Source organism: Camelina sativa, chromosome 7, assembly GCF_030686135.1.
Source record: "Camelina sativa cultivar CO46 ecotype springtype chromosome 7, ASM3068613v1".
NCBI lineage: Eukaryota > Viridiplantae > Streptophyta > Magnoliopsida > Brassicales > Brassicaceae > Camelina > Camelina sativa.
The window spans coordinates 8,153,834-8,176,324 of record NC_141886.1 but is presented as its reverse complement, the minus strand read 5'-3'; the positions used below and the strand labels follow the sequence as shown (position 1 = coordinate 8,176,324).

At 32.7% G+C, this 22,491-nt stretch overlaps 4 protein-coding genes across 5 annotated transcripts; 3 read left to right on the top strand and 1 right to left on the bottom strand.

Moving 5' to 3' along the window:
- Window positions 1-372: 372 nt before the first annotated feature.
- On the top strand, window positions 373-1,890 carry LOC104700721 (transcription factor FER-LIKE IRON DEFICIENCY-INDUCED TRANSCRIPTION FACTOR). Its single transcript, XM_010416281.3, has 4 exons — window positions 373-938; window positions 1,023-1,223; window positions 1,307-1,483; window positions 1,577-1,890. Exons 1-4 carry the CDS (start codon window positions 453-455, stop codon window positions 1,676-1,678), a joined length of 966 nt encoding a protein of 321 aa, XP_010414583.1. The 5' UTR covers window positions 373-452; the 3' UTR covers window positions 1,679-1,890.
- An 80-nt stretch (window positions 1,891-1,970) lies between these two features.
- On the bottom strand, window positions 1,971-5,548 carry LOC104704432 (cation/H(+) antiporter 8-like). Its single transcript, XM_010420526.3, has 4 exons — window positions 4,689-5,548; window positions 3,585-4,601; window positions 2,797-3,462; window positions 1,971-2,622 (listed from the first exon to the last, which is right to left on the bottom strand). The coding sequence occupies exons 1-4, from the start codon at window positions 5,103-5,105 to the stop codon at window positions 2,152-2,154; spliced, it is 2,571 nt and encodes an 856-aa protein (XP_010418828.2). The 5' UTR covers window positions 5,106-5,548; the 3' UTR covers window positions 1,971-2,151.
- Window positions 5,549-9,792: 4,244 nt separating this feature from the next.
- LOC104704431 (uncharacterized) lies at window positions 9,793-11,222 on the top strand. The gene is made up of 2 exons (XM_087458363.1): window positions 9,793-9,964; window positions 10,412-11,222. Exons 1-2 carry the CDS (start codon window positions 9,793-9,795, stop codon window positions 11,110-11,112), a joined length of 873 nt encoding a protein of 290 aa, XP_087314489.1. The 3' UTR covers window positions 11,113-11,222.
- Window positions 11,223-12,465: 1,243 nt separating this feature from the next.
- On the top strand, window positions 12,466-14,604 carry LOC104700720 (superoxide dismutase [Cu-Zn] 2, chloroplastic). 2 transcript variants are annotated; one of them, XM_010416280.3, is made up of 8 exons: window positions 12,466-12,899; window positions 13,280-13,341; window positions 13,435-13,474; window positions 13,563-13,658; window positions 13,757-13,788; window positions 13,876-13,951; window positions 14,162-14,215; window positions 14,381-14,604. In XM_010416280.3, the coding sequence occupies exons 1-8, from the start codon at window positions 12,632-12,634 to the stop codon at window positions 14,404-14,406; spliced, it is 654 nt and encodes a 217-aa protein (XP_010414582.1). In that variant the 5' UTR covers window positions 12,466-12,631; the 3' UTR covers window positions 14,407-14,604. The 2 variants fall into 2 exon arrangements, with proteins under 2 accessions (XP_010414582.1, XP_087314115.1); XM_087457989.1 differs by lacking the exon at window positions 14,162-14,215 and having other exon boundaries at window positions 12,482-12,899; window positions 13,876-13,977; window positions 14,361-14,604.
- The last annotated feature ends 7,887 nt before the right edge of the window (window positions 14,605-22,491 follow it).

Genomic DNA, 22,491 nt, shown 5'->3' with positions numbered 1-22,491 from the left:
GTCCAACAAACCGCCTCATTGACGAGATGATTATACATTAATACACTGATAACAAACATCACTCCTTAAGAAATCGATAGGCTGCGACAAACATGATTCAATAACTAATGGATCACATTTGTAGATTGATTTGAAAGAACAATGCGTCAAAATAATCATTTCGGTACAAGCCTTTGCTATGAACTTTGGTCCATATCAATGCACAACCCTTAAAAAGCGAAAGTTTGATGATAAATTAAATATAAAATGATTTGTACTATTATGTCAAAAAAAAAAAAAAAAAAATCACTATCATATTCACATATACTTCTTAAACTAATAGAGTTGATGATTGTAACATAATATTTATGTGTATATATAAACTCATTTTGTCTCTCTTTCGTTGTCAGAAACTTTCATAAACAGTCTCTTCTTCATTACCACAAACAGACAAAAAAGAAAGAAAAAGACAAATGGACGGAAGAGTCAACGCTCTTTCCAACATGAACGATCTAGAACTTCACAATTTCTTGGTCGATCCAAACTTCGATCAGTTCATAAACATCATACGAGGAGATCATCATCATCAAACCATGGACGAAAACCCAGTTCTTGATTTCGACCTTGGTCCATTACAAAGCAGCCCGTGTTTCATCGACGAGAGCCAGTTCATCCCTACACCTGTCGATGACCTGTTTGACGAATTGCCTGACTTAGACTCCAATGTCGCTGAATCGTTCCGTAGCTTTGATGGTGAGAGTGTTAGAGCTGGCGGCGGTGAAGAAGATGGAGAAGATTACAACGACGGTGATGATTCATCAGCCACTACGACTAATAACGATGGAACCCGTAAGACTAAGACTGATCGGTCTAGGACTTTGATCTCTGAGAGAAGGAGGAGAGGTCGAATGAAGGATAAGCTTTACGCTTTGAGATCTCTTGTTCCCAACATTACTAAGGTAACAAATCACAACATTTCGTGACACAAAGATTTGGTGTAATGAAACTGTTAGATAATGGATTTGTATGTGTGTGTCATGTAGATGGATAAAGCATCTATAGTTGGAGATGCGGTGTTGTATGTTCAAGAACTTCAATCACAAGCCAAGAAACTCAAATCCGATATCGCGGGACTTGAAGCTTCTTTAAACTCTACTGGAGGGTACCAAGAACCTGTTCCTGATGCTCAAAAGACTCAACCTTTTCGCGGTATCAGTCCTCCTGTTTCCAAGAAGATCGTTCAGGTAAATCTTGAAAAGCTATATTGATAATCTTGAAACACATCAAGAACCTTGAAAATAAGTATATATGTTTCTTTTTGTGTTAGATGGATGTTATTCAAGTGGAGGAGAAAGGGTTTTATGTGAGATTGGTGTGTAATAAAGGAGAAGGTGTTGCTCCATCTCTATACAAGTCTTTGGAGTCTCTAACAAGTTTCCAAGTTCAGAACTCCAACCTAAGCTCTCCTTCTCCTGACAGATACCTCTTGACATATACGTTAGATGTAAGAAACCAACTTTGTACCCTTTTAACGTTGTTTTTGTTTCCGAATATATACGTTTTACTTAACGAGTTTGCTTGTTTTTGGTGGAAACAGGGGACATGCTTTGAACAGAGCTTAAACTTGCCTAACCTGAAGCTTTGGATCACTGGATCACTTCTAAACCAAGGGTTTGAATTCATCAAGCCATTCACTTGATTTCTGTAACGTGAGTCAAAACCCGGTTCTGCATCTCATTGATTGTGTTCCTTCTTGCATGTTTTGTAACTTCCGAAGATCTAATTTTAATTCAAGTGAAGATGTAATCGAGGTTGTTGATTCTCTCTATTGAATAAACACCGTGTTATAGAGTAATTTAGCGGCAACTTGTATGGTTAAATGAAGTAATTTTTATGTTTTTTGTTTTATAATCACAAGTCTGAAGTTTGGCTTGCAAATTATGTGAGTGACCCTCCTTGATTAAATCGAAGATTAATGTTGCTCTAACCTATAATCAAAACATTCTAAATTTTTCCTTAATGTTATTTCTGATCTACAAAATATAATCCGCAAGTAACAACAATGAATAAATGAAATGAAAATACCCATTTTTTTTTTGTGTGTGTGTAGATGCTACAAATGAGAGATATATGTAACAATCAACCACCAAGTATAGTGTGCTTTCTCCCCTTCTAATCATAATTGGCTAGTGAACGTTGTTGTTGCACTACTAACACCGACGTTTTGCTTGGGAAATCTGGCGAGGCCAAGAAATCACCAATGACTCCAAGCTCCTCAAACTCGCACCAATTCGCTATACCGCTAGTCGCCTCGTGGTTCTCACCGCAGCTTCTCCCCACGACGAAAAGATCGTAATCGAAAGCCATGGAACGTAGAAGCATTGACGTATCCGCTCCATCCAAGATCTCTTGTTCCATGTAAATTGTTGATCTTTCTTCTTTTACCATTCCTGAATCATTGCTTTTCATCAACTCTCTTAGTTCAACCATGTCAAGCATTTGATCCCATCCTGTCGCTTCTTTGCTCTTTCCCGATGCGACGAGACGTAAAACTGTTAATGTTACGTTCTCTTGACGGGCCATTCTCTTCGCAAAGGCCAGCGCCTCTCTATCATCTCTGCCTCCCACGAATACCACACACACCTGCCATCAAATAGCACTGTGTACTTAGTCTTTATATATTTAATAGTTAAAGCATCTGAAACGACCAACATGGAAGCATTGTGGATGAGACTCGACTAACAAAGCGATTCCCAAGCATTAGGTTGGTTTCTAATACGGACAATAATAATTTTAAAAAAAATGTAACTGTAATACCTTAACGCTTTGTTGCTCGTCTTGTTTTTTGTTAACGGGATGGCGTTCGACAAGGATGCCAACAGAACAAGGAGCTTGTTTCAAGACGTTGAAATTGAGAAACCTGATCATCTCAGCATCTGATACGATGGATGTTCGGTCGAGTGACCAAGTCCGATGGAAAGGAAGAATGATAAGTGAGACAGCTTTATCAAGAGCTAACCAACAAATATCATCTTGCATATGGTTGGAGTTTGCGATGCAAGTGAACGTGTCTATGGAGATAGAACTGGAGACGTAACGGTGGAAATGTTCGAAAGAGAGGATGACGTTTTCAGAATATTTTTTCCCTGACCCAATTCCGAGTTTCTGAACTTTGTGAGAGATCAAAGTGGGAACGTCTTGACCTTGTAACTCGACGAGGTGGAGCACGTAGCATGTGAGAGGGCTTTCTTCGGATTGATAAGAAGCTTCGAGAAGGTTGATCATGGAAGATATGTGGTCTGGTCTATGGATGCATACAAGAGTCTTTAGCTCTCCAGTATTCTTCATACTCTCTAAATTTCTCTTTTGATAGCACAAGAATTGCTTAGATGGGTCGTAGAGAAACCCGATCACCACTGGTAAGACCACAGAGTTGATGACGATGCACAAGACTAGGATTGAGTATATATCTCTTGATAATGCCTATACCAAAACAATCAATAAGAAGAATAATTAAATAAAAATCTTTCTATTTTTTTGTTTTTTTTTTTTTTTGCAAGAAAATCATAATCATATATAATTGAGAGATGAGATGAGAGACTAACTTTGAGGCTGAAAACGTAAAAGTAGAAGCTGAGTTCGATGATACCCTTGTGAGACATGATAAGAGAAAGGATAACCGAGTCTCGCAATGGCATTTTGTAGACGTAAGGTACAATCACTGCGACAAAGAGCTTCAATAAGAAGACGAGCAGGACAAGAGACGTAACCGCAAATTTCTTATCATCGCCGCTAAAGAATGTCAAAGCGCCTTTCCAAGATCTAATATCAACCCTGAGCATAGTGGCTGATAAGAAGAGAGGCAATACAATACCAAAATTAAAGCTCTCTAACCGTTCGACCAATACAGATCCAATAGGAGGTCCACTAGGAATGGCGAGACCAAGAACGAAAGCTCCAAGTGCAGGATTCTGTTCAATTAAGTTCCAGTACATACACGATAAGCAAAGAAAGACGAAAACCACATAGATGTATTTGTCTTCGATTGGTCTCCCTTCTCGTTTCCGCTTGATCACTTTGAATAGGAATGGTCTCACAACCTTAAACGTCATGAAGAGATATAAGGCTATCTCTACTAGCAAAGCCACAGCATTAAAGATTGTACTTGAAGCAAGAGAAATGTTCACCAGCATGATTAGGAGTCCAACCAGATCAGAGATTAAGGCTGAGGATAAAGCAACCCGACCAATAGACGAATGGTTCATGCCGAGGTCGCGCAAGAGTCTTGCGATCCCAGAGAAGGACGTGAGGCTTTCCATTAGCAGCACTGTGTCATATTCTCTGGAAGAGAGGGGTTGATCTTTAGCTGATCTGAACTTGGAAAGTAAGAAACCAACAACTACAGGGAAAGTAACCGCTGCGATTCCAGTGACTCTTGCTTTTGCTTCAGACTTGAAGATTCTCTGGACGTCCATTTTCACACCTTTGAGGAACCAGAACATCATGAATCCGAATGATCCAAGGCATCCTGGAATGTCGATTCTGTTTTTAGGGACCAAGATCTCTCCAATGATCGAGTTATTACCGGATAAAGTAAGCATAACATTCAAGAGTAGTCCCGCCTTCAATGCATCAACGGTTTTGTCAGTATTTTAAACACGTACAAAAAGATTGAAGAAGAAGAATAAAAAAAAGAAGAAGATACTTACAAGCATCATAGAAGAGAACTTGGGAACAGAAAGACCCAATTTCTTGAACAGGATAGTAAAGGCTTGCCAAAAGAAGAAGACAAGCAAGATGACAATCTCGAGATTCGGAAGACGGTATTGCCAAATATTAAGACCTACCGTTTTCAAAATAAGTCTCTCCCAAATACCATCTGAAGTTAGCTTAGAAGGATGCTCCTCACAAAAAAAACCATCCCCTCTTTTACTTTCACCATACCAAGCCATTTCATATATCCAATTTAATTCAGGACTCATCTGCATAACATCACCACCTTCCATTCCCGACATCTCACCACCACCACCTCCCATTCCCGGCATCATGTCGTCGCCTACTACAAATTCGCCGCCTCCACTATAATCCCCCGACATCCCAGGTCCTGTCCCATTCCCCATGTCCATGACTTTAAGAAACTTGTGAGAATTATTGTAAAAAATGGGCAAGACGAAAACAAAGAAATGTTGGGTTCCTTTTGAGAGTACAAAAAAAAAAAAAGAGAAACCATATTATGTAAACAAGGGCACACAGATGTATATGCTGTTAATAGGTTAGGCCGTTACATTATAACAAACTTTGGACATCTATAGACATGTATAGTTTTAGACAGTTTTTGATTTGTTTCTCTCTACTATAAATAGTATATGTCTTCAGCTTCTTACAAGTTAAACCTAAAACTCAGAAAAATTGAATTTATTTAAATAAGATGATTGTATTTTTATGGAGGTAGAAAACTTCAAAAGCACATTTTGTCTGGAGAAAAAAGTCATCGGATCTAGCTGAGATGTCCCAATCCCAGAAACTTGTTCCAGCAATCATGGCTAAAGATGGCATTACCTCCTCGGCTCTACAAGACATCTGAATCAGATTACTAGACCATCTCACTCTGACACAAATAAAAATATTTAATAAAATTCCAAAATAGAGGCCACAAGGAAGTGTACCTGAAACGAGTCTAGTGACCCTTATCACGTATCTGTGCACTCTAAGCTTCAACTTTTTAAACCCGACTTTAAAAGCATCTTATAGGCAACTGAAGAATCATTTTACTCTGTGCAGATACTAAAACAAGTAGAACTCATTTCCCTTCACATAATAACTTGCGGGCAATGTATGGTTCAGAACAACATGTTTTGTGAACATCATGTGAGAACCATTTCTGAGCTGATAATTAGAGAGTCGCAGAGAGTTTCACTTTACGGTGGTTCTCATCGAGATTAGAGGTGGGCAAACAAAACCTTAACCCGAAAAAACGAACAGAACCAAAACAAAATAAATGATGTGATTTTGGTTTTTAAGCCTATTTTTTTTTTTTTCGTGTGTGTGACTATTTTAAAGTTATTTAATATTTAGGGTTTTCTAAATTATTAAGATATTAAATATCATTTTATAATACCTTTCGATTGTATTAGTATTAGTCTTTTAAAGATATTTAAATATATATATTTTATATAACATGAGAAGGTTTTTTTCTAACTTTGACTGCCAATGTGACACTTGGCGCTATATATTTGTGACACATGTCTCTCTCACTAATTAATTTTAAATTAAATATTTTTATATACTTTTATTTATTTATATTTTATATGGTGGAGAATTTGCTTTAAAAAATAAAATTCACATTGTTACAAAAATATATTTCTTCCAACTTTTTAGTTTTAACATATAATATATTTCCTAATGAAAGCATATACCAATAACTTAAAAAAAAAAGCTACTGATCAAACCAATTAAAAGAAAAAAAATTTGCATACTTTTAAAGTGAAAATTGAAACCAAATTCATTTATGATAGACAAATTTAAAAATATAGAATATGTACTAATATATTAAAAGAAGATAAAAATATCATAATGGTATCATAACATAACCTTCAGTTTTAACATATAATATATTTCCTAATGAAGCATATACCATATAACCTAAAATTAAAACTACTGATCAAACAAATTAAAACAAAAAAAGTTTTAATACTTTTAAAATAAAAAATGAAGCCAAATTAATTTATGACAGAATAATTTAAATATATATATATATGTTCTAATATATCTAAAACATCACATTGTATCGAGATAAAATTAAATTATATTTTGTATTCTATAAGTTACATTTTGACTCTCTTTAAAACATATGTACTAAAAGAAAATAAAAATAACAGAATTGCTTAATCACCCAATGAAATAATAGAAAATAATAGTTTACAAAATAATTTAATGGTAATTATAGTATTGATTTTTAAATGATTAGAAAATAGAGATAATATATCGAATCTAAAAAACATTAAATTTGACACACTTTTCTTTTCATGAATTTTGTTCAACATTTAATGCGAGATATAGTATAAGATATTTCATAAATTTTTATGACTTTAGCCATACTTCAATATGCATTATTCCAATTTTTTATATTAAGGGTGATTACAAGATTAGAGAGTAAACACTTGAGCATATGATAAATTGTGAGTATACATATTAATTATTCAAAATAATCATTGGTGATTCTTCTGTTACCTTGTAAAACATATTTTCTAGATTCATAATTTCATTAGTATAGTACAAAATTCAGGTTTTAGAATCCATTTATTTATTGGATGAATTTGAGTTGGTCTGATTTTTTTTCTCACATATCTTATTTTAAAATCATCAAATCTGATGGAAAATTCAACATATAGATATTATAAGTTTAAATATAGTTAATTAAAATAAACATTTAGATGTAAGTTAAAATAAATTAGAAATGAAGTTATATCAGAAAAATAAATGGAATGTATGTATTGTTGATATCAATTTTTCTGATTTTGTCTTCTCTTCCATGATCTACACCAATTGACATGTTGGAAAGTTCATTTTTGACAATTAAAAGAACATAATGAATATGAATAGAGACAAGGACCGAGAAATAACCCATCATCATAGAAGTATAACACATTTTAAGCATTCATATAGAGTTACTGATTCACAAGATGTTAGGAGGCTAACTGAAGAAAATCAAACCGTAGCAACATATTGTGGAGTCAAAAAGAAAATCAAATATTAAGATTGAGTTGAAGAATATATAAATTTGTAAAACCACTCGCAAAAAGATAAATATTTATCAATTATTTTTCTTTACGATTGAGACTAAAACATAATTTTTATTTATTTATTTTCATGTTTACTGAGTTTCGATAATAATTTTCATGTTTGTAAACTATTTTCAATACTCAATTTTTGTTTCGAATGTCTAATATATGGCCTCTACACAAACCTCATGTGTACTACGACTATCTCCAATATATATTCTATTTTTTACTCTAAAATAGAGCATAGTTTTTTTCAATGTATCAATCTATTGTATACTCTAAAATAGAGTAAGTGTAAAAATTAAAGTTGCATATAGAGTAATCCTACCATTTATTCTATTTAGAGTAAGATATAGAGTAGGGTTAGAGCAAATGTTACTCTATAACAGAGTATTGACTTTAAAATAGAGTGGGCTTGGAGATGGTCTAAGAACCTAACAATTTATCACAAAACCATAAAATCCAAAACAACAAAACTTTGAAGGATTTAATTACTTCAATCAAAAAAATTTCTGATATGTTTTGTTTATTTTATTTTGCGTCCAAACATTAAGAACCATATATATAAAGCCTTTATAATAAAGGACCACATATTAAACATCTTTTTAAAAAAATTCATATAAAAAAATACATTTCAAAAATATATTTCTAAATTTAAGATATATCATAATCAATAAAAATAAAATAAAATATATCTCGCGCATCACGCGAGCCTATTTCTAATATATATATTTTGATAAGTGTTGGTCTAAAAAAGATGAAAATAAGACATTTTACAAACAATACTAATTATTTATAAGGTTTTTTTAACTAGACGATGGAGGCATACTTGCTCAACCGCCATCATACTATGATCATAGTATAATCAGTTTTTTTAAATTGTCAATATAACCAAATGGTATGACCAGCTTATAAGGTTTTTAAAATTCATTTATTATTAATAAACAATTATTACATATAATATAACTATGTTATAACTATGAAATTTGTCTATTGTATATATCCTTAGGAATTATTCTACTGACTTTTTTTTTATTCCGATTTTTAATTTGCCAATATTTTTATTAAAGAAAAAATATTGTTTTGGAATTGAAATACCATGTAAAAAGCCTTAAATGTGTTTCAGTGAATTTTGATGTGCCTATTTTTATAGTTGTAACAGGAGCTGGAGAAGATGGAAGGGGAAGAAAACGAAGACAAGCTTAAGAAACGCTTTGGAAAAGCTCGAGAAGGAGAAGAAAACGATTGAGAAGTTACCAGATCTGAAGTTTGAGGATAAGACAAAGATATTGAGACAAGCTTGTTTCAAGGCTAACCATAAGAGGAAGAGAAGACTTGGCATGTCCACGTAAGTCCATCACATCATCTTCTTCTTCTTCCTCTGTTTCGGGTTTGAGTTATAGTTAATTGATGTTGGATGATCGTTCTTGAAGAGGTAAGAAAAGATGATGACGAAGAGATGAAGTATGTCTTAGACTCTTACGTTACGTGGTTTCTATTTGTTTATGTGTTATGTAACGTGTAAATACTATGTTTTGGACTCTTAATTGCAAAACGATGTTGACTCATTATTTTTACTAAAGTAGTACGCATATATTAAGAAAAAAAAAAACAACCTCCCTGTTTTGTCTTAAACACTTAGTGAATATGTTAAATTAAAAATCACATTATAACATTGCTTCTAAACTTTTCGTAAGTATAATAGAAATTCACCTTTAAGAAAAAGGAATTTATCAAAATTCAATAGAGGAAAGTAAAGCTTAGAAAAAGGACTTAAAGTAATTTTCTTCTTTTAAAAAGATAATAAATGGAAATCGTAATGGACTTTAAAAAAAAAATGGAAACTGTTATCTCAAAAATCCCACTAGAATTAGGAACCGACAAAGATAAGAGTCTCTCGACTATAAATATATGAGTTAATTCAGCCTAAACCCTTAAACAATCGATTCAATTTCTTCTTGGGTGACCACTAACAAAGAGAAGGAAAAAAAAACAGAAACCACCAGATTTGATTTTGTTTTTGTTTTTAATCATGGTTACACTTACACGCGCGGATTTTAACCACCAAATCAAATACGATCCTGAACCAGAAGATGCGGGCACAATTAGAGTCAATGCAAGGATCTTCGGTAAAGATGGTAAATTGACATTCACGACTTTGTCGTTTGTTCACCGGGAGGATCGCCCTCCCAATTCGAAGAAAAGTGAATTCCCACAAAAAATATCCACCTAAAAAAATTTCTGGGGTTACTTGGCATAGTCCTCTAAAGACTTATTTAGATACTCTTTCTTCCGAGTCCGGCGGTCTGGCCCTCGCTGTTAGTATTATTTTAGGGGCGGCCGCTAGAACAAGCATCGAGTGCTACATGATGGCCCCCTCGGAGTTCTCCTCTCTATTAGCCCATAGGGTATACTCTCAACCATTACTTGCCCTTTACTAGATTGTCTGAAACTTGCTAAAGGTAAGGCCGGCTTTCTTCGCATGCTTGAGCGCCCCTCATGATTAGACCATGTTCCTGAGATTTGATAAAAGAAAGGTGCATTAGCGGTTAATACGTTGCTGTTAGATGTTCTGGACGAGAGAGTAGGAATAGGTCAACGAATGCGTCTCGGGCCGGATTGACTAACCTAACCCTTATCATATATTGAAGAAACGGATCAAATCTCGTTAGAGTACGAAATCAAACACGATCCTGCACCCGAAGATGCATGCACAATCAGAGTCACTCCAAGGATCTTCCTTGAAGAAGGTGGTGAAGTCTTGACATTCCCGACTTACAAATTCAAATTCATCAACGATGACCACAACGAGATTCAAAGCATAGTGGATTTGAATGACTTCTTGATGGAAACAGGGCTCAACGACCACTATATTGCACATGCGATGTATGTAATTCTCTATGTTGCTGAAATCACTTGTTCCGCAAGCAATGGGTATTCTCATGGGTGTGCTTTAGAACTGGCGTTGGATGTTTCTATTCTCGATGAGCCTCGTATTAATGAAGAAGTGGTTCAGACTGAAGAGGAGCTTCAGATTGAAGAAGTGGTTCAGACTGAAGAGGAGGTTCAGATTGAAGAAGCGGTTCAAGTCTCGTTGGACGAAAACAACAATATCCAGTTAGTACCTGCAAGCAAGCTCGTGGTCAAGTCTTTAGCCAGGAAAATGTACGACAAGGTTAGTTCTACTGGTAAAACGTGCGCAATTTGTTTTGAAGAATTTGAAGATGAAAGAAGTGTTGTTGTGATTTTACCTTGTGGACATGTCTTTGACGATGAGTGTGCCGTAAAGTGGTTTGAGATCAATCACGTTTGCCCACTGTGTCGTTTCGAGCTGCCATGCGAAGATCAATGAACTAGTTCCGTAACAAAATTACCACGAGAATGTAGATAGGATTTAGGGTTACTTACTATAAAACGAAGCTTTGTTTTCTACAGTTTATACAAATCCCTTTTCTTTTTAAGTTCGACTTTTTTTTTCTTTCTTTTCTGTGACTTATATTTTGGAGAACACAATATTATCATAATCAAACTGATAAAAATCATAAGAGTTTTGCAAAGCTAAAATTAAGCACTTAGCCAACATCTTTAAAAGGATAATATATAAAATATTGATCGTCTTTACAAAATTTATGGTTCCTAGAGAACATCTCTTATACACAAACTGCCTAAAACTTCCGATCCATGAGTATATGCCTCAGACACTCAGGCATAAGTCCATTCATGCATCCATAGGATATATTGTATACGTGATTAGTTCGGTTGCTGCAATCACCAACTATACAGTTATACAGAGACATATTCAGCTTGGTGTGTTATATAGCTTAAATAGGTCCAATGGAGCTATGAAACAGTAATCTGGTTGTAAGAAGTATGTCCAAACATTGAATCTGGAACCCAATTTTGATGATGTGTTGTTAAGAACTTATAGGAATTCTGACAACCTTTTTGATACTAATTTTTGTCTCAACTTATACAGGTTTTCAAGATTTATTTAAACCAAAAAAAATGAAATAACAAAGGGGAAATCAAAACATTATTTGAAACTAAACTTCTATCCGGAAATAACCAAAAAAAAAAAAAAGGATCACTAGCTAGTTCAAATTCATTTTATTTTGTTAGTGCTAAATTTGTTTTTTTTTTTATTTTTATAAAATTATATGAACTTTAATCTAAAGATTTTTTTTAAAACCTCCCAAAGATAACTTCCATCTTTAAAAAAAAAAAATTAAATACTTCTAGTGCCTAACGATTAAATATTAAATATTTCAAACAATCATCCTAATGATTTTATCTATGATGGTTGTATAGTATGTTCTTGACCAGATTAAAGCCGGATTAATCCGTATTTAATTCATCATTTATCATTGCTGATCAGTATGCACTATGCAAACTAAAAATCTTCATACTAGTATGCATTTAATCATAAAACTCCATATCATCATCTCATAAATTTATTGTTAGTCCGCTTTTTTTCATTCTACTTTCCAAAAATTATGTACTAATGGTAACAATGTTGTAGCTAGTGTCTACTCCATACTATAGTTCGACACTTTGTTTACCAACTGCAACATATTAAATCAACCATTGAAAAAAATATTGGTTTTGCTAAAGAGATCCTTTTAATTTTCAAATCAAAAAGTAAGCAATAAAGTGAAAAAGAAACGTGTGAGACACTAAGTTGAATCAAATTGTAAGTCCTAAAGTTGGTAAACTGGTAAGATGCATTTAAATTTTTGTGTGGGCCGAATTGAGAAACCAAAAATAATAAGAGAAAAACCTCATCTCTCAATCTCAACACTATTTGCCCACTCACTTCTTCCAAACGTCAAAACCAAAAAAAGAAAAACACAGCAGCCAGAGAGCCAAAAGCCATGGCTGCCAACACCATCCTCGCATTCTCATCTCCTTCTCGTCTTCTCATTCCTCACTCATCCAACTCTTCTTCAAGTCTTCTTCGTTCCTCTTTCCGCGGTGCCTCTCTTAACAACAACCTTCACCGTCGTCCCCAATCCGTTTCCTTCTCCTCCAGAGCTCCTTCGAAAGCGTTGACAGTTGTTTCCGCCGCGAAGAAGGCTGTTGCAGTGCTTAAGGGTAACTCCGATGTCGAAGGAGTTGTTACTCTTACCCAAGATGACTCAGGTCCCCTCCTCTCTCATTCCTTTTGAGTCTCTCTCTCTCTCAATTGCTCAAAGTTTATATTTTTCTCATCTGGGTTCCTATTTGATTGAGGTTGTGGGCATGATTAGGTCATTCCTAGTGCTTAATCTTCTCAAAGTTTCATACTTTTTTTTTTTTCCTCTCATCTGATTCTGCTCTGTTTTGTTTGGTCACTACTCTGTATATTAACAAAAAGGGATTAGCTTTAGAATAAAAAGGCAACTCCTTTTTGCATTTAACTGTGATTACTTGGTGATACAATGGTTCTGTGAAGTTTATACAAAGTAATCTAATAGCTGTGATATAAAGATTGGGTCTTTTGCTAGTTTTTTTGACTATGTAGATTGTTTAAGTGAATGCAGGTCCTACAACTGTGAATGTCCGTATCACTGGGCTCACTCCAGGGCCTCATGGATTTCACCTCGTAAGTGTGTCCCTCCTCAGATGAATGAAACATGTTTTCTTATTCTATAGCTATATATAGTGGTTTAGTAATGTCTTTTGTTTGATTTTGCAGCATGAGTTTGGTGATACAACAAATGGTTGCATCTCAACAGGTTCTTTACCAATACTAATACCAATGGCAGATTCATTTGATTAACAATATGGAGATTTGTGTTCTAAATCGATCTTATATTCTCGTAGGACCACATTTCAACCCTAATAAGATGACACACGGAGCTCCTGAAGACGAGTGCCGTCATGCGGGTGACCTGGGAAACATAATTGCCAATGCCGATGGTATTTACATCCTGGATTCGAAACTCCCATATGTTATGGCTGCCATCTTTGATGATTTTAAAACTAGTTTGAACTAAGTAGTTTACTTGTAACAACAGGCGTGGCAGAAACAACAATCGTGGACAATCAGGTTGGTGTTATCTTCCTTTTTAAGTATTTTGCCTCTCGTATATTGTCTTGTAAGAAGCTTTTGTTTACTGTTAAAACATTTTTGCAGATTCCTCTGACTGGTCCTAATTGTGTTGTTGGAAGAGCCTTTGTGGTTCACGAGCTTAAGGATGACCTTGGAAAGGGTAAACTGTTTATACTTCTGATTCTCGTTACATTAATTTGACACTGCTCGCACAATTCTTGTGGCCTGTGAACAGTTTGCTGATCTTTGGTTTTAGTATCTTAATTTCACAGAGTTGTTAATGAAAAGGGTGTCACTTTCTAAGTTTATAAAAGTCTTTAAAGCCAAGTTGTGATCTGATTACATCTCTTGGTTGATATGACGAATATAGGTGGACATGAGCTTAGTCTGACCACAGGAAACGCAGGCGGTAGATTGGCATGCGGTATGGTTAAACTTTCGATCTCTTTATATTATTAGGCTGTAATTGTTTCAAAGGCCAACAACTGTGGTTTCATTTGAAGAAAACACACTTTAATTATAACATATTAAACGCAAATTTGGTCTCTGTGTATCGGTATTCTCATGAGTTATGGTGGTTCTTTCGCAGGTGTGATTGGCTTGACGCCGCTCTAAGTGTGAGCTAAGTAAGTACTCTTATGTCTACTGTTCTATAAGATGTCAGAATCTTAGCAAATAATGTTTGGCTGAATAAAAACTTTTGTTGTTTATGTTCACTGCATCAGTTTCTCTTTTCGGATTTGTGATAGTGATGTGTTACTTTTGAATCTGCGTTTGATCGGTTTTAGTATATTGTTTTGGTGGTTTGATTTAGAATCCTTTTTTATTCAGTTCAACACTTTCGAAATGATCCATGCGTATTGATTGTTTGTATTTAGATAAAGTGACTTTAACATTAGTTTTAAAGAAGCTGATGATAAGCATAATTTTCTCAATAACTTGTTAATTGTAACAAACTGAACTGAAACACGTGAAGAAAGTGACTAAACAAAGATAGGTGTGAAGTGTATCATCTTAAGCTACATGGATTTGACTATGTGAGTGATGTAAATTGGTGAACAGTGCAATTGGAAAAGTCTTTTAAATGGTAAAGAGTTGTTTGAACTTGAGAACATGTGAGTTGTTAAGTATTGACTATTGAAATTAAATAATAAAGTTTTTAGATAATATTAAATTCTAGTGTTTATTTATTGCGATTGTAATTGTTATCTTTTAGAGTTTGTAGTCAAATGGTTAACCTCTAATTCGGTTATGCACATGTGACTCCTTTGGACTCAGAATTGTTGGTTTAAAACATGTGATTTCATCACAAAAATTGAGATGTTGTAGTAAAAATTAAATTCTATCACAAAGTTGGGATTATATGTTTTGATCATAGAATATTTTTGACATGCTCAGAAAACATAAAGATAATTCATAATTTTATTATGAAGTAAGAGAAATGTTCATTTGAATGTATAAATACAAACCAAAATTCCACCCAAAAATGGACTAATAAGATGATTCAGAATGGATGGATTGTACCTTACCAAAAAAAGAATGGATGGATTGTACCTCTTTAAACTAGTTTTTTATCCATTACAACTTGTGCCAAAAATAAACCAAATGAATATAAGATCTTTTGATTTTGATCAATAACATTTCTGAACAATGGAACTGTTAAATATAACTTCAGTTTGCTATGAAAAAAATATGGAAAATTTGTTGAACCATTGATTTTTGCTATTCGACAGCTTATCAATTTAGAGCCAATGTCCGTATATAATAATTACACAAAAAAATTTTATTTTTGGTTAAAGCTTATAAAATTACTGTTTAAAATCATCATAGTTACCTTATTAATTTAGCATTGATAAAATATAAGAAGCCTACTCGAACCATTGTGAACCAAAAAGAAAGAATACCAATTCTATGTTTTATCACATCCAAAAGATTGTAGGAAAAATATATATATATAACATGGCTTTGACTTAATTGAATTTTGTTCAATCTCGTAGGTGAATTATTAATCTCATTTGAGTTACTCAACATTGAACATTTTCTTCCGCAACCCATATGTATTTGTGTTTCAATCTAAAATTTTCTATTTTTTATATACACAAAAACATAGTTAAAATCAGATAAAGATGTAGTAAGAGCAGGATCAGCTTACCCACTTGGTTGGTCCAATTTGTATGCGTCTTCCGAACCGTCTGTCTGTTACTTCAACTACCTTATTAATAAAATATGAATATGTTCATGTTATATTCTAATTTTGCTTTCTCAAAATTTTCCACTAACTTGTGAATATGATAATTTCATTAATAAAGTCATCTATATATATATATATAAAATTGTGACGTTGTTCGACTTACTAATAACAATTTTTTGAATTATGCATTTTCTATCTATAAGTTGAAGTCCTTACCCAAATGGCATAGTACATATAGCTATCATCCCATGATTGTTTTTTTCTGACACAATGATGTGACTTCTATTTATGGGTTTCAAGAATTTCAGATGATCAGATCTGTTGGTCTGAAATTTTCCAAATGGAACACTTAGAAAATCTTGCAGTTTTTTGACTTGTTACACAATCATTGATGAGTTCATTAGATTTTCAAAACACAAATGAAGTTAATCACCGTAGAGATTACTATCTCAGAATATCTATTACTAGCTATACCGTTTTATGAACAAAATACTATATGAAGAACCGAATATTCAACCAGATTCCAAGTCTTGGTTGGCAATGTCCAATTTTATCACTAAACTGTGTATCACAAAATCAGAACCAAACCGCAAAGCCCTGAAACACAAAGTGGTTACAGCCGGCTTAAATGGTTAGGTTAACCAAGACAAACTTTAAGTAGGAGAAATATAGTTCTAGCTAATTTTGACAGCTACATAACATGAGTAATACACATGCATATAATGTATATTATATATGTACACACACACAATCATATGTATTTTATACTAACACTCAAGACTCACCAAGTAGATGTTGAGCCATAATTTTTTGCTTGGATTTTAGTTGCATTACATTATCCTCTTTATCTTTTTTTTTTTAATCGTTTAAGTTATATATATCTTTCTGTTATTGATATTTGGTGTCAAGTATATAAAGACACATCTATATTAGGTTCTGATTATGATGTGTTTCTTATCTTTCAAGGACTATACAAATTGATTGATGGCTAAGTAACTATCTTACTATTTCAACTATATTATTCAAAAGAATATAATTTTAAAAAGTTCTGGAAAACACTTAGACGATATGGTTGACAAAAAAAAAAAAAAAGACATAGACGATATGATCTAGATGCTTATCCCTTGTCGTAGTGGTAGATTAACTATTCGAAGATAAAACTCACTAAGATACTTTTTAACTGGTATGAGCATTCTATTCCAACTCTAGATAAAACTAGAAGATATGTCTATTGAATCTTGTTATACTGTACTTTTTTGTTCAACACAATTTATAGTTTTGAAAAAACTTATACAGATTATAGATTAAAGAATATATAAATAAATAATGGGCAATAGCACGAATAAAGTCGAAAGACATAAATGAAACAGCTAGTTAGGAAGAGAAAGGAAGTGTGTGGTGAAGTGGAGTGAGTAAGAAGTAAGAGAGTGAGGTGTAGTTGGAGTGTTGAAGTGTGGTGAGGTGTTGTGTTGTGTCTATCCACTCCTTTTCGGACAAAAACTTCTTTTTATATATTATGTCTTAATGCCCCACCACCACTCTCTCTTCTCTACTATTTGGTATGCCACCCATTTTCTCACCTTATATTTATATATATATTTTATATTTAAAGAACTTGCCTTCTTTTTTCACATACATGCATGTATATGTTTTGTTGTGTGTCGATATTTTTTAGTCACGTTTAAAAAGTAGAAGTTGAAACAAATTTTTGAACTTTTATTTGTTATAGGTAAACATTAAAAACCGCACTAACCAAAGTGTAAGTATGAAGAATCACTAAGTTGTGTGTAGACTAATTCGGATGCTTTTGAAAATGAACAAATTGATTTAACTATAGTTCAAATATGGTAATCTCTCTAAAGTTCACCATATTTAGATATGCAATTAATTGAGTTACATCGGATCTTAATATTCTTTGATTAAAACCTAACACATCTTAACAAAAAGTGAAAGCTTTATGCTTTTGACAAATCAAGCAATGGTATTTTTAGGTGACTTTATATCTTTCTAAAAATATATTTATTATTAGGTTAATTAATAAATGATTTAATATTGAGAATGTAAAAGATATATTAGTATATGGGAGTTGTAGAGGAAAACAACAACCTGCAAGTGAAGTAAAGCAAGCGAAAGAGTGGGTTGGATCCGGTTTTGTAGAAACAAGATCTTCTGGTTAATCCTAACTTGGAAGCTATGTCACATGTAATGCCAGAGACTCATACCCACCAATTATATATTAGATAAAAAAATTTTAAAAATAACAAAAAGAGGAGTTGGCATGTAGAAATAACGTTCAAATTAACCGATTTACATATGTGTTTAAACGTATATTGTCATTTTAATCTGAAAATTACTTAATTCGTCATTTAAAACTTTTTGCAGTGTTATATATTTCGTATAAATTTCTACCGTATAGAACATATAATTAGTCGCTTAATTCCTTTTAAACAGTCTAAATAACGCTTCCTTGTGGCCAAAAAGCAGTATTAAGCCTATAAATTAGTTTTTAGGTAGTATTAAGCATTTTTAGTTCAAAAAAAAAGGGTAGTATTAAGCATTTAAAATACTATTTTCCCGAAAAAATACCATTTAATCAAGATACAGTATTTAAAACAATGGTTGGAATGAGTTGTGTAATTGGTGGTACAACTAAAGATGCGGCGGCGGTGCATCTTAACCCTTACGTGCCTCACACTTCCTTCTCCGTTGTTTTTTTACGCTAAGACCATCATTACTGATAGTTACTTATACTGATACTTTTATTAAAAAATTAATAAAAATAAGAGAGAAGAGGTAAGAAGGAGAAACGATTCTTCCTAAAGAAATTTGAAAAATGATACTCTTAACATATAGCACAAATGTCACTTATTTAGTGGAACAAATATTAAAAAATAAATAAAAAAAGAAAATCTGTAGTAAAGATAAATTTTTTTTTTGAGTAACGATACACGGTTACTCTTCAGTAATGATGCTCTAAGTATTTTTTTCTTTCTCTCTCTCTTCGCTAACTTACATTTTCTTATACTAACTTCTACATCAAACCTGTTTACGTCATATTTATGTGTTTATTTGCTTTTTATTCTCAAATTTTAAATATAATGGTGAGTTCAAACATCTACGTGTGATTTCCAAATTTTATAAATGAAAATTTGTACTAATAATTCTTAAATTGCACTATAAACATATATGTATTTCTAGTTATTTAGTAATGTTGTATATGTTCTATATTCCAGTTGAAAATAAATGAACTGACTAATGTTAGAAGGATTTTTTTTTTCACATTATAATGTTTAGTATTAGGGAAGTTCAGGAATCATTCTTCTCATTGTCATGTTGATGGATTCTAGAGGGGTTCAGACCTTTTTACGGGTTTGGGTTGGTGGTAATGTAATAGTGAAGATACGACATTACTTTTGGGAGCCGATAATAGAGACAAAGTTCTTCACCCCTATATTCGAAGTTACAAGCTTTGATTTGGGCTATAAAATCCCTCCTAGCGACTGGTGTTAACTGTTAAAATTATGAGACGGACTGTGCAGAGCTAGTTGCGATGGTGCAATCTCCAGACGAATGGTCCTCCTTCTCCAATCTATTGGACGATTTCAGCATACTCAGATCTTCTTTCCATTCTTTCACTCTTACCAGGATACCCCGTACGTCAAACGAGAGGACATATTGTCTTCTCGTTCTTCGAGATCTTTAATTTCAGAAATATCATTTGTAAACTCTTATCCTCCGGTTTTGGCAACCAACCTTTGAATTATTTTATAATTATTAATTTTTAGTTGACAAGAAAAAAAAACCTATAATTACAAAATATCTAATTGTATACACAATTGGTTCAAGTATATGTATATACAATTACAAATTACAAAGTATCTTCACACACCAAGCAAGCAAGAAGCAGGAATCACAAATAAAATGTCCTTTAGGACTTTATATCTATGGTGGCTCCCAACTTATATTGCTTCTTACAAAAACAATATTTTTCTTTTTGGTTAATGTTTATTACAACAAAAAAATAATATAATTTTCTTTTGATAAACGTAAAAGAATGCTCATTTAGTCATTTTCAGGCTCTACGTTTGTTTTCTATAGGAAAACATCGTAAATTGGTCAAGCTACCACCATAAGCTTAGCCACAAGCTTGGCTTAAGATCTTTGAACTCATGTGTCACTTGGTGTTGTCTTTGTTTTGTTTTTCTCCTTTTTCTCCTTTTTCTCCTTGTGGTTATACAAAAAAAAAGGTTGTAGAGATCTATAACTAAATTTAATTGTAAAATTATTTATAACATTTCAGAAAATAAACTACTTAAAATGGTGGATGACAAATTTATTTTAAACAAAGTTAAAAATAAAAATAATAATAAATAGGATAATAATTTATGTTTAGGAAAATATGACGCGGTGAGTAAAAAATTAGTAGCTTTTAGCCACACACATCTGTTGGTGTCGTTGCTTTACGCAACATCATGCATCTCTTCTTCTATTGTTTACTTATTTTTTATACTTTTTTTCTTCTCCTTATTTATGATTAGCAACCAAATCATTTCAATTATTTCCTCATTATGCATATCGGAACGCATATAAGTATAAATCCGTATATACAATTGTGTATCGTCGTGACTGTAAAATTGAAACTGATATCATTAGTTTTGTTAGGACCACTAAATATATATTGATTTGTATATGAAATATCCATGTGTGAGTGTATCTATTAAAATTGTTCTGTAAAGGATGTGAGGGCCACTTTAAGTACAAGACAATAAGGTTTGGAATAGCCCAACGTGATTAAGAGTAACTTCCTCCAATCATTTCATCGTGTTAGAGAATTATTGCGCCTAATCAAATTTTATTAATAATAATACCTAAGTCTCTTTATTATATATATATAGCTTAACGGTAGCATTTATTTGGTACTATCAAGATTAAAATTTAATATTTGCGGCTAGGGAAAGAGTAAATATCAATGAAAGATCGTAATCATTTAATTGGTATAAGTTGGTATATTCCAGTGGCAAGTGGTAACACTTTAGTTGCATACACACACATCAATACAAAAAACAAACATGAGTATGTATAGTCCATAGTGGCATACTTATTATATAGAAGGCAGCGATCCCTATGTAAAGTCAAAATGTTGAATGAAATTAGCAAAATATTCCGGTGAAGGAAAGAAGTGATGGGGTTTAGTGTATGTAACATACTTGCATCCCACACATAACCTTTCCTTAGCCCAAACATTATGTTATTTACATCCACTTGAGATATAAATATAATCTTTTATCTTTTATCTATCTAAAAAGATTTCGGCTAAATAAATATGTCTTATTTGCAACAAAAATATATCTCAGTCATGATTGGAGAAAATATTAGTATTTAATATCCCTTTGATATAAGTTTCATTTTGATAGTTTTTCAAGTGAACTAATTTTTACTTATTCCCTTTCAAATAAATTGAATTTTGCATTTATTTTTTATGTATAGTTTTATTTTTTTTAATGAATTTTTAGTAGGAACAACTGTGTTTTTCATAGTCAAAATCTATAATAAATCTTAAAATAATATTTCCTGTGAAAAATTATAAAACTACAAAATTGTTCTGGAATGGTGCAAGTGATATGTACATCATAAAAACATTTAGGAGATGTTAAAATTATTTCATGTATTTATCTTCTTTTACTTTGAGAAGGATTTTGTGGGAATGTTAGCCACTATGCAGAGCCGGTACTGACAATTAGTGGGCCGCAAGCTCCAAAAAAAGCAAAAATAGGTGACACCGAGCTTTGAACCCATTACCTAAATATCAATATTTATACCTTTTACCAACTGAGGTAAAGAAAATTTTAAGAAATTTAGGGCCGAAATATTAGTTATTCCATCGGCCGCAAGCACATGCTTGACTTGCTTGGCTTCAAGGCAGGCTCTGCCACTATGTCTTGTACCTTATGCATATATGGGTTAAAACCTCAATTTCCCATTGTGAGACTTTAGAAAGTATGATGAAAAAAATGTCTAATTTTGCTGGAATATATTATTTTAACCTAGCTAGTGTTGTCTAGTTAATTTAAACAGTTATTTTGTGGTACCTAAAAATCATAATTTTTCTGTCTTTCATCAATAAGATGTTTTTGTAGAATGCAAACTTCTTAATAATAAAGAACTAGTTTCACAAACTCTAAAGGTAAATCGCAAACCAGATTGTTTACAGGTAAATCGCAAATATATTATACTCCGTAGTTGTATTATATCGTACTATCGTAGAGACAAACCATTATTGTAAAATAAAAAAATAGTGCTGGGAGACTATCTTTTGTAAACTTACTAAACTTACTAATTCTAAATTGTATAGAGTATTAAAATTTAATGTTCTGTAATTTTATAGACTAACAATCTGGAGTACTAATTTTGAAATTATCTCTATGTAGACTACTTATTCTAAAATCTATATATAGATCATTATTATTTTTTATGTGTTATATATGGAGTTTATTTGACCTGCATGTGGT